The sequence below is a fragment of the Triturus cristatus genome, chromosome 3_1 (genome assembly GCF_964204655.1).
Source record: "Triturus cristatus chromosome 3_1, aTriCri1.1, whole genome shotgun sequence".
NCBI lineage: Eukaryota > Metazoa > Chordata > Amphibia > Caudata > Salamandridae > Triturus > Triturus cristatus.
In genome coordinates this window covers 213933442-213946330 of record NC_140583.1, presented here as the reverse complement: position 1 = coordinate 213946330, position 12889 = coordinate 213933442, and the positions used below count along the sequence as shown (strand labels likewise).

Here is a 12889-nt window from a genome sequence, read left to right as displayed (position 1 = left end):
ACATCCCCCGAGAAACTAGTCGAACGCAACCAAGCGTAGCGTCAAAGGGCTACTGATGTGGAAATGGTCCTGCTGAGTGCGTCGGCGGGTATCCAGCCCAAAGCGGATGATAAACTTTGCAGCGTCTCTCTCCTCGGTAACTGCACAGGAGAGTACGGCCCAGGCATCCTACGGGCACTGATGCAGCACCTGCGCTACCGTATCCCACACAGAGTGGGTGTAATGGCCTAACAGACATGCAGTGTTTACCGACCGCAGTCCCAAGCTGGCAGAAGAAAACATTTTCTTACCAAGGTGTTCCAGCTTTTTGGATTCCCTTTCCAGATGGTGGGGTAGGGAAGGTGCCTTAAGAAGTGGAGGCTTGAACCACCAAGCTCTGAGGGGTGGGGTATTGGGAGAGGAAAGTGGGGTCGCCCGGGGCCGGGCGGTGGCGTCGGGCAATCATCCTGTCCACAGGAGCCCCTGTGTTGGGCCTGGACCACGTGCCCAAAAGGATGTCCTTGAGGGCTTCATTAAACGGCAGCAGGGGCTCCGAAGAGCTCGCTACCGATTGAAGGACCTCTGTCAGGAGGTTAGTCCTGACTGCCAGCGTAGGCAGCTCGAGGTGGAGAGCATCAGCCGACCTACGCAACACCAGTGCATATGATGATCCCTCCTCTGTAGACACGGTAGGAGGAGACAACATGCCAAGGTCTGGTGAAGTATCCAGACCACTGGCTTTCCCCAGTTCCACTCACCAGTCCGGTTCGTACACCAATTGGTCGGTTAAAGGGTCTCCAGACCCCTCACAGTCCTCCTCACCCTCCTCTGGCTGCCAATCTGGTCTCAAAGAGCCAGGGTAGAACAGGGGCACAAAAGTACCCACCGGCATCACATCTGGCGTCGGTCGACGCCGGTCCGACTCAGTGTCTACCTCGAGGTGGAGGCCGGGGTCGATGTCGGCTGGGGACACAGCCGATGCCGGTGGCAGACATAGTGCCGGTGGAATCGGCGACGGGAGGCGTAACGAGGTCGACTGGCGCCAATCCGGATCCAAAGGGAAACTGCATGGCCGAGGCCGAAGCCGCTGAAGGCCCAGGGCCCCCAACGGAGTCTGCGGGGCACGAAGGCGCGCCATCGGAGTCAGACTGCCCAAAGATGGCGTGCATCGCTTGGTAGAACTGACGAAGCTGGGCAGGGGTTGCTCCCTGTCCTGGGAGTGGGAGGAAACCCAGAGCCGACCCTACGGGCTCCGCACGCGGAGCCGCGGGAGGGGCACTACTTGCATCTCTTGTCGCGTCGGCCAACGGACAGGGAGAAGCCGAAGAGCGACAATGCTTCTTCAACTTATTTTTGTGCTTCAACTTACCTGACCCCGAGTGTAAAGACTTAGAGGATGAATGGTGGTGGCTTCGCGACCGGGACCTCGAACGGCGCGGAGCTGACTGCTGGGCCTCAAGTAGCTTTCGGGACCGTTCCCACAAAGACTTCGGGGCCATGGCAGTAGAGGCACACGCGGTGCGGATCTGTCACCGACATCAGTCGGGTACAGGAACTGCAAGCCCTAAAGCCAAGCATCCCTTGTGCACCAGGAGTCGTGAGGACTCTAAAAACAACAGAGTCGACAAAAGTCGAGAAAAAAGCATAGTCAAAAAATGACTGGGGGTACCGCGCTCTCCAGATCTGCGCTTGCTGGCGTGGAAAAAGAAAGAACTGACGTCAGCGCGTGAGGGCGATGTCTATGTTGCTAATGCAACCTCATCCCGGAAACCACTATGCTGAACGCGGAGTCGACCAACGCCACCTTCCGGCGCGTAGGGGTACTGCAGACGAAAAACTTTACGGATCCGGGGGAGATTCTAAGGTAAGGAATCTATAACTAACTGTTTCTTTCAGATTTTACAGTGACAAGGAAGGAATGATTTCTCCACTGATGGTACAGTATCCTGCGCTTACATGGTTGCTGGGGGCACAAGTGATCAATCCCAATGGCATAGCCAGGTCCAGGTGGCTTCATAAAATGTTTATCTCCGTGTAGAAATGTCTGGTGCGGTGAGATGGTGTTGGTGCTGGTGCTGAGAAGGGTCTTGACTACTGTCGCAGTGTTGCAGGTTTCCCAATACAGACAGAACAAATACAAGCTCATGGAGGGAAAGTGGGAGAACATTCTCAGCGATGTCAGTGATCTGTTTTAGTTAGCCACCATAAAAAGTGACAGGAGTGGAGAAAAGGCAGAGTAAACATATGAAACAGGGGGTGCCGGGGCTCGGAAGGAACCCTATTCCTATAATGTCAACAAACACAAAGAGGAGGGTGGGGAAGAGCCTATCAGCCCTCGTCTCTCAAGGTAATAGGCTGATGGCAGAGGAATATCTGTAAACGGTAGACCCTATTCAATTTGGAAAGGAAGTTGGGGAGGAGACCCCGAACTAGATGGAGCTATTTCAGTGTTCCTTTTTCTCTTCACGAACCAAGCGGATCCCAAAAGGTTAGCATTTTCTCTAAGCGGGAACATATGTGGGAACAGGGAGAAAATCAGGGCTACAGGGAGTTGTTGTCATGTCCATGTTTCTGTCTTCACCAAGAACCCTTAGAGCAGTACAGTGAGTAGCTTAGAAACAAAAACTGGACCAGCATGCTAACCTGGACAACAGTGATGCCTACAAGACCCCCAGAGAACCAAAATAGTATTAACTGTGAGTACTGAGATGACAGGAATACAAAGAAATAATCCCACAACTGTTGTACTATAAACACGGACTTATATACCAATGTTCTGTGACACTTCAGTATTATTTACACAACACAGCCAACTACCAACCAATCAATGGATGTCCTAGAACTGTATGAAAATGATGCACAAATTAGGAAAGTACTATGATGTTACACTAATTGTAGAGGGTGCTACACAAAAGGTCATAATATGACAATAGGTGGTAGAATATCTATAGAAAGCTATCTGAACTGGACCACTTTCTCTACGTGCAACCTCCAACATGCTCTAGCTGCGCAGGGTGGAATGCACTGGGTGCATAGGGCGACATGCTGACTCTGCAAGGAATGTAAGCACTGTGTACAATGGATACCAAGCACCATGTTTAACAGCTAACATAATACTTCTACAGTGGCTATGATGTGGTGAGTGTCTAAAATGCTCCATAAGCTGTAGCAGACCACACGCTAAGATTGAAGCACCTGCTAACCAGGGGCGGCTGGTGTTAGTGGGCAAAAGGGGCGTTGCCCTGTCATCCAGAGCCTGAGGGGAGACGTAAGAAATTAATTTAAAAAACCAAGCAGCCGAAAAGACATTTCCACTTGCTGGCTGCTCCATTACTTTTAATGGGGCAGCTGTGATAAACTGCAGACGTCCTGCTGCGCATGTGCCTGCCAGGGCGAGGTCATCTTTCGACCTGCAGGCACAAGCTACAGCAGTGACATCATCGTGCCGAGTTAGAATGCCATGGATAAGGCTGCTTATCGGGCGTTTACTAAATGGCCCTGGGAGGAGTTGGCAGAACTCTATTCATTTCAATGGCAGGGGGCGGGGCAGGCTGAGAGGGAGAAGGAATAGTGGGTGGCAACAATTACCAGTCATCACGAGAGGGGCCGGGCTGTAGGAGGGGTGTAGCTCATTCCTTTCCTCATGTGTAGTCGAGTGTGCTTTCACTTTTGAAAGCGTTATACAGCTGAAGCTAAGCCATGTCTTGTTGTGTTTGTTACAACGTAGGCTCAAAAGAATACAGGCTGGTAGGTGCCTATTTTTACTTTAAGCTGTTAATATACTTCACTTTTTGTGGATTTTTTATGTGCGTGCAGTTAAGCAGCCATGCGGTGTTCACACAGGAGAGTTTGTAGTTAAACATAACTCAACGGTATTGGCACGCATTAAAGGAGCGCCCGGGATACATTACTCAAGGTCAGATTTTTTAAGGCTTAGTGATTTGTCCAGAATCACAGGATATACTTGGGCCTAGCGCTGAGACTCACACAGCACTTTGTGTTTTTTTACCTAGAACCCCTGGTTCGCGAGAGCAGCTCTGCTCATACAGGATGTTTTATTTGTGCTTAACATGTTCCTTTATTTTAAGGATTCGAGCAATTGAGCTCCGGGGTTTTCTTTGCTGTAGGCGCAAAAATCGCTCCAATGGAACATTTACTAATCAAACACAAAAAGAGCTTTGAAATGTGAGTACAGTATTTGATTGAATGTAATTTTCGGTTGCCAGGACCTCGATATGTTTGTGTGCACGTGAATGAAAGGGTCAGACACCAACAGAAATTTAAATGAGCACCTACGTCCGTACAGGATGTTTTGTTTGTCCTAAACATGTTAGTTTATTTTGACAATATGAGTCATTGCGCTACGGGGTCTCCTTTGCTGCAATCAATTATCAAATACAAAAGAGCTTTGGAAAATGAGGCAAAACATAGTACTATATACATGGTGTATTCAGTACACAATGTTATTGTATCACCATTTATTCTGCATATCATTTTCACCCGTTCATACTTTTGAAAAATGTTTAAAAATTGCGAGTACAATAGTTGTACGCTTTTTTGGTTGTCAGTATGCACATGTGCCTGAGAACAGCGGGGCCTCAAATGGCCATGGTGACTAAAGGGACAACAACATATTCCCTTTCACATCTCCAAACTCTTCTACCAGGACGTCAGTGGCAGAAACTGAGCCACACACATTCCTGAAACACACGTGATGTACTCCACATGTTTCAGAAAGGCTAGAGGGACCACTTGCAATCAGAGACCTGTGTGCGAACACCAGGCCCAATTCAAGTTTCGGCAGAATCACTGAGCCAGTCATAGCCTTTCATCCTTACAGTGTCGATAAAGAATACTGTTGAATTTGGTAATAATAATGACATATTATCAGTGTTTGAACACAGTGAACTCACCAGGCTGTAATACTTATATTGAATCTACTAAAAATTATTTTCTCTGATGGTAGAATGAGCCATACACTCTTTGGTCTTGACTGCATTATAAATTTGCATTGTACAATAACATTTAGATAGTGCTTCCCACAACAGGCCAGTCGTTGAAACGCTTGCCCACGTGATGTGTATGATACTCCATGTAGAGAGTGTGTGGTGCTTGGAAAGTGGATTTGGAACACCACTGGGTCTAGTAAGGTTACAACAGTGAAATGCAGACTTTTTTTTTAAAACACAAGCATTGTGACAAGACAGATGAATGTTGTATTATTAGACACATTTTTGTGAAATGCATGTGAAATATATCATTCAATGATGTTGCTTTGCCAATTTAAATGCAGATACAGCAGCAATAGTCAATTCCTAAACTTATGGCAGCGCTATAAGAATTCACTTTCCAGGCCAAATGGCATTCAGAGTGACACTTTGCGGATCAGCTTTTGTTCGGCAGCGCCATTCGAAAGATGCACTTTTTATTATTTGTGTAGCTCGATGCATCTTTGAATGTCCCTGTACATCAAACCACTGCCATATAAAGGACGGCATTCAGGATCGCGATCTGTTTGCATGTAACAGGGACCAACACAAACATTTATAAGCAGCACCCCTCGTACAGGATGTTTTGTTTGTGCTGAACAGCTTAATTTGGAAAAGTGACATATATCACCCCTAACTGGTACCAATTGCAACACCAGTCACACAGCCGTCTCTCTCCATAGGAAGCTTGATAAAACTGTACAAATGCTTGCAGACTCCCATGTAAATAAATCTCGTTTTACTTTTCACAGTGGACTCAGGCTGTCCTGTTCTCGATTTCCTTTGCCAGCAAAACAGTTCCCAGCCCGTCTGGCTCCTCCTGAGCCCTCAACCCTGCTGTGTGATATCTTTGTGGCCTGACAAATGGATTTCATGCATCCTACATAAACAGGTTTCCTGAAAGTAGGCACTTTCAAATGCAAGCCATTTGTCTGGAAATAAACAAAAAACACAGGGCCTGGTGGTAAGAGATTCCATGGGTTGGCACAGACATGTTGCCTTAGGTTGTACTCCTTTCTAGTCTAATCTAATCTTTGAGAAAGGAGCTCCCAGGAGATCGCACTTGCCTTTGGTGCACTGTACTCTTGTGAACAGGCTACTGCACTGAGCTAGCACGGAGCAGGTATGTTAAGAATGGTTATACTGAATAAGCAGCTACCTACGTCATTATCATATGAAATCTATGCTTTGATGTCATAACTACACTTTCACAATGGATTAATTAACCGTCTTGATTTCTCAAATTTGCTTAAAAATGCACCATTTGCCCACTCTTTTTAAAAACAATTGCCTGGGGGAGAACCCCACCAGGCCTCTCTAAAGGCAGTCGGGCATGGTCTCTTCACTTGCTCTCCACATGGCACTCTTGACGAACTTTTACGTCTCACCACTTTCAGATGTCACCAGCCACCACTGCAGCTAACCCTCAGGTGATGAAGTTCATAAGTAACTGCTAGTGTGCTTCCGGTACAATACTTGAAGTGCTCCTTGTGGAGTGACTGCCATGCTACATATACAAGGTGTTCCCATTGCAAACATTGATGGGTGCAGTAGTGGGGAGCTGATACACCATCTATACAGTGGCTGACGTGCTGCACTCTAATGTATGCGTGCGCACACTGTGCATCCGTTAAGAAATTCATTGCGCAATGGCTGATGTACAAGTTTAAGAGCCTACGTGTTCCTACTGCACTGGCTGATGGACTTTTTCAGTTACAATTTCAAGTGGAACCAATACTTTTGCTGAAAACCTGGTAAACGCACACTGCTATTCGTTTGAACACTTTTAATTTTGCACAGCAGTCGCAATGATTCAGTGACAGATGGCTTTAAAGTGAATGCAGTGCCTCTGTGTCCACGTAATATACAAACGTGTAAATGCTAGTAAAGATCTGGGATGAGGTAGTAATAAGCCACAGAAAGGCATGGCCGCTGTCCACAGCCATGGTACTGAAGCCCCCCGCACCTGCTCGGGTGACACTCGGGTCCATGACATATAGATGCCTCGCTGAACTGCAGATGTCACTTATGAGGCAGGTGACAAACGGCAGGTCTGGCAACTCACTTTCCATTTTTAGATATTTCCAACTTTTACTTGTTGTGACAAGACCCCAAATGGATTAAATCCAAGCAGGCGATCTGACACCACGGTAGACCGGCTGCTATTTGTTGATTACTATTGATTTTCTTTGATACTTCATTTAAAAATCAATAACTGGGAAGAAAAATAGGCCTGGTTTACACACACTTAAACATGCCATTGTAGGCTGCGAGGGGCTATCTCTTTGGCAGGACACGGGCATCCAATTATGAGGAAAGCTCTTAACAGGTGAAAGCAAGGGCTGCTGGTCGATAGCTCAGTTTTCATTCTCAATCAGCAGAAGTGGCTATAAATTAGGCTCATCGGTGTTATTTTCTCGACATTCCAGTCGCAAACACCTTCCGCCGGAACAGGATTTGCATAAAATAATAGCAGGCACCGGAGAATCGGGGCCTTACCTGGCGTTCATGCGAGCCTTCAGCTTCTTCACTCTCTTCTTGGCCTTCTGTCTCTCATCGCTGTCCTTGGGGGGCTCGGGTGGGGCGGGGCTCTCTAGCACAATATCAACAATATACTTCTTCAAGGAGAGATGCTCCTGCACGAGATATTAAGGTAATTAAAAAAACCTTTCCACTTGACTGGAGCAACATTAAATCACAGACAACAGCAGTAAAAAGTCCATCTATATGGTTGTTTATTTTGCCTCTAGACTTATAAGGAGGTAATGTTACAGATAGAGTAATTAGATAAACTTCTCAGCCATATTAAGGCGGGTCAGAACGTAAATAACTCATGAATATTTTCAATTTCAAAGAGTACAAACTCACAAATCACTGGGTGGAGAGCAATTCTCCGATAAAAAGGCATAATCTTGACAAAATTGTGTTAGCCAACGGTGTACAAATTCTAATCTACCTCTTATAGCCAAGCAACCTTTGAAAGTATTCACAACCCGATTCAGGGCAAGTGCAGTAATGAGAATGTTTGGACGACATTCAATTCAGATGCCTGAAGCCCTGAAGGACAAGCTACTTACCTTCGGTAACGCCTTATCTGGTAGAGACAGTCTAGCCGCAGATTCCTTACATTTGAATTTCCAGGCGTCAGGCTGGATCCAGAAGATTTTTGATAGCAGTACTCCTGCACGCCGGCAGATGGCGTTGGTTGGCTCTGGGTGACGTTGTGTTTGTCGTGGTGGTGACGTACGGGTCGTCAATATAATCTCCAATACTGCACACTGTCAGTACTTTTCACGACTGCCCACGCCAGAAGCGCGGAGCACTGAAGTGACTAACCATGGTGTATTTAAAAAAAGACAACTGGGGCCCTGAAGGGGAAAGTCCTGGCACAAAAAATTCCTCAGTGCGGGGAGGATAGGTGGGTCGGTAAGGAATCTGCAGCTAGACTATGTCTCTACCAGATAAGGCGTTACCAAAGGTAAGTAACTTGTCCACCTGATAGAGACATCTAGCTGCAGATTCCTTACCTTTGAACAGGGTTGTAGGACAGAGGCACGCATGGTTGAACCACGCGTGCCTCTACCACGCAGCCCAAACAACTAATGCTTCTCAAGAATGCATTCCTTTACCACACAGTTCTGACTTGAAGGCATGTTTGGTAAAGGGATGTGTGGTAAAGTTCACACACCGTTACCTTCACCCCGAGTCCAATAATCCTGACTCCTGCCATATAACCCGACCCCCCCCAAGCCTGAAATACAACCCTGTCCCTTAAATCTACCCTGCCCTAAAAACTTCCCCATTGCCCTGAATACGGCCCCTTCCCCATACCCTGAGCCCCAAAACTTAGCCCCCTACTTAAAACCTACTGCGACCTCCCCTTACCCTGAGCCCTAAAGAACAAGTCACTTACCTTCAGTAACGATATATCTGTAAGAGACATATATTACTTATGGATTCCTTACCTTAGAATTACCCTCAGGCGTCAGACTGGATACGGTAGGTGGCGTCGGTCGACTCTGCACTTGTCGTTGGCGTTGTGCTCGACAGAATGATATCACGGTATGTACTTAGACGCCGCCCCTGCACACTGACGTCAGTTCTTTACACGACATTCCACACCAGAAGCGCAGAGCCATGCAAGACACTGACCACTGGTGCATAAAACTAGGGACGTGAAAGGGATTCCCTTACTCTAAAAGTCAGTTCGCAGAACAGGGAGGATGGCTTGGGCGGTAAGGAATACATAACTAATATATGTCTCTTACAGATACATCGTTACCGAAGGTAAGTAACTTGTTCATCTGAAAGAGACTATTAGTTATGGATACCTTAACTTAGAATAGATACCCCAGCAATACCAAAAGCGGACCCGAGTCTGCGAACTAAGTTCACACCAGGAAGTCCTGAAGAACGGAGGAGCCAAAGAAGCGGTCTCTCTGGTCTTGGCTGTCCAGGCAGTAATGTTTAGTGAACGTGTTCAATGAAGCCCATGTAGCTGCCTGTCAGTGGTCATGAAGGGGGATTCCACGTCCCAAAGCAGTAGTGGCTGCCGTAGCCCTGGTGGAATGGGTGTGCAACCCTACTGAAGGTTCCTTTTTCGCCAAGGAATAAGAAATTTTAATGGAAAAATGACCCACCGAGAGATGGTTCGTTTTTACACGGCCCAACCTCTCTTGGCACCCACATAGCCAACAAAGAGTTGGCCAATCACCCAGAATTGTTTTGTGCGATCCAGATAAAATGAAAGCTCCAGTTTTGGATCCAGACAGTGGAGCCTCTCCTCCTCTTTAGAAGGATGCGGGGCGGGAAGAAGGTGGGCAAAGTGATGGTCTGTCGTATGTGGAAAGAGGTATCCAATTTACGAAGAAAAGAAGGTCTAGTGCGAAGAACAACCTTGTCAGGATGAACAGCCAGGAAGGGAGGTTTAGAAGAAAGAGCCTGAAGCTCACTCACCCTGCGAGCAGAGGTGATGGCAACCAAAAAGGCAGTTTTGAGGGTCAATAGTCTGAGAGTACAATTATGTAACGGCTCGAAAGGAGTGCACATAAGGTAAGTCAGAACAAGGTTCAAGTCACACTGGGGCATTAAGAAAGAGATTGGAGGAAATAGGTGAGTAATGCCCTTAAGGAAGCGTTTTACATTAGGGGACTTGAAAAGAGAAGGCTGATCAGGAAGGGAAGAAAGGTCAAAAGATAGCCTTTGAGAGTGACCAGAGCAGAGCCCTGCTGGACCAAAGAAAGAATGAAAAGGAGAACCTCAGAAAGAGGGGCAGAAAGGGGATCCACAGTCTTTGCTGTGCTCCATGCCACAAATTTGTTCCATCTACAGGCATATACCGTTTTGGTGGAGGGACGCCTGACTGCCAAGATAATGTTACAGACTTTGGGAGGAAGGTCGAAAGCTGTCAACAGTCGCTGCTCAATCTCCACGCAAGGAGGGGGAGGCTGGACAGGTTCGGGTGGATGACCGTCCCCTGCTGCTGCCACAGAAGATCCTCCCGAAGAGGCAGTCTGATCGAAGGATCAATGGCCATGTTCAAAAGCTCGGGATACCAGACTCTTCATGCCAGTCCGGAGTCACAAGAATGACATGGGTCCGGTCACTCTTGATCTTTTTCAGCACTCAGGGTAGAAGTGGGAAAGGCATATAGAAGACCGCAATTCCACTTGTGACGAAAAGCGTCTCAGAGTGCCGCCTTGGAAATTTCAACGCGCACAACTGCTGACATTGTGCATTCTCTTCGGTGGCGAATAAATCTAACAAAGGCTCTCCCCACTGCTGAAAGAGACCTTGCCCCACCTCCGAGTGAAGACGCCATTCGTGATCCATCATGCACCGGAGGCTGAGTTCGTCCACCCCGGCGATCTGGGAACCTGCCAGGTGTTGAACCAACAGGGACATGCCCTGATGTTCCAGCCACTTCCAGAGACGAAGGGCCTCCTGACAGATGGTCCATGACCCCAGTCTGCCCTTTTTTTGCAATACCACATGGCGGTGGTGTTGTCCGTGAGCACCTGCACTAACCTTCCTTTGAAAGAAGGAAGGAATGCCTTCAGTGCAAGACGAATCGCCCGGAGCTCCAGAAGGTTGATGTGAAGCCGCCGGAGACCAGAGGCCTCTTATCTCCACCTCTCCCATGTGGCCGCCTCAACCCAGAAGTGATGAATCGGTCACCACTGTGAACTCTGGTTGAGGAAAGGAGAGGGATCTGCCGTCGACCCAATCCTGGTTCGTAAACCACCACTGCAAATGGTGTGCAGTGCCCTCCGAGATCTGGACGCAATCGGACAGATTCCCCTGATGCTGTGCAAACTGGGACTTCATGTCCCACTGCAGAGCCCGCATATGCCATCTGGCATGGTGTTCTGCTCGATTTTCCCGGCCTTCTTGTGAGGAAAGGTGATTGAATGTGACTTCAGTCTCTTACCATTCAAGTCTAAGGGTTAGAGTAGTGAATGGAGCCTATTTACTAGGCACTTCGACATGATCCTGTGCTCTTCCCCATAGATCAGGGCTTGCACACATAGCCTAGGGGATAGATTCGTTAGTATTAGGGATAACCTGTCCTGTAGTGAGGGTATTTCATGGAGCCGTGCTGAATTCAGGCCTGGTAGGCCTCAAACGGGAGAGACTCCATCTTTCTTTCTGCTCCGGCAGCTTGGGATGCTTCTAGGTCAAATGTAATGTTTTAGTTATGAGGTGTTATTCGCTTGGAGAGAACCGGTTCAGGCAGGCCCTTATCGAAGGATTGTATTTTTCTTCATGCCGAAGACACTACATCAGGCCGGCCGGCTGGGAACGTGTCCTTGGTACGGGGAGGTACAAGAATTTGGTGGGCGGCAGGTTACGGGCCGGAGAATTTTCCATGAGGAAACGCACCTCTATATTAGTGAAAGTCTGAGGCAGTTACAAGTTCAGTCCGTAGGCGGTATCTAGCCGTTAGCAGTAAAGCTACTACTTATTCCAGGGAAGACAGACGCCATCTTGGAGGCGGAGAAAAACCGAGAGACAGATACTCTCCTAGCAGAATAGCCAGAGAGGAGAGAGTAGCCGATAAGGAAGAGGTCCCAGTGACTCGGAGAAGGGTGAAGGGAACAGCACATAGTGGTGCAGACGTGTATCCGTGACTGCGGAGGTGTGACTTCCAGGCGAGCCGAGGCACAGACGAGAAGGGAACCTAGATGACCACTGAGTGCAGGCTACACACTACTAAGGTGATGTCGACCCTTTCTTATTAGAGTGCACAACTTAATATTTCACTTTTCTTTGCAGGTTATGTGTTATATTGTAATGTTATGTGATTGCGTATGTAATGAGTAATAAAGTACCCAGTTTGTAGTGAACCAACATGTGCTGCGTGTTCTTGTATGAGAGGGTAGCCTATTCTTCTAGTCAGCTGCGGCTACATGAACAGATGTTAACCCTGATCAGGTAAGTGGTAACTGAATAAGGGAGAGAGGAGCCCCTCGAACCGGAGAACAGGCTATGCTCGAACTGGCAGTCCTTGTGTGATCTGATGAATAGTGAGACTGATTCCCTTTTTGTATGTTATGGTGATCATAGGATGAACTGTCGTATGAACTGTCGTCGGGGTAGAGAGGTCTGGATCCGTATGGGATCGCGAGGCCGCCACTTGTGCTGAGACTGCCGTCCGGGTAGAGAGGTCTGGATGCGTATGGGATCGCGAGGCCGCCACTTGTGCTGAGACTGCCGTCTGGGTAGAGAGGTCTGGATTCGTATGGGATCGCGAGGCCGCCACTTGTGTTGAGACTGCCGTCTGGGTAGAGAGGTCTGGATTCGTATGGGATCGCGAGGCCGCCACTTGTGCTGAGACTGCCGTCTGGGTAGAGAGGTCTGGATCCGTATGGGATCGCGAGGCCGCCACTTGTGCTGAGACTGCCGTCTGGGTAGAGAGGTCT

The 12889-nt window shown here is 48.0% G+C and overlaps 1 protein-coding gene across 3 annotated transcripts in view; it reads right to left on the bottom strand.

Moving 5' to 3' along the window:
- SCAPER (S-phase cyclin A associated protein in the ER) overlaps positions 1 to 12889 on the bottom strand; it is a 3109515-nt gene that overhangs the window by 1555909 nt on the left and 1540717 nt on the right. For all 3 annotated transcript variants that reach the window (XM_085643688.1, XM_085643687.1, XM_085643686.1), the window contains exon 21: positions 7467 to 7603. In XM_085643688.1, coding sequence (XP_085499814.1) covers positions 7467 to 7603 — 137 coding nt within the window. The remainder of the gene's footprint in view (positions 1 to 7466; positions 7604 to 12889) is intronic.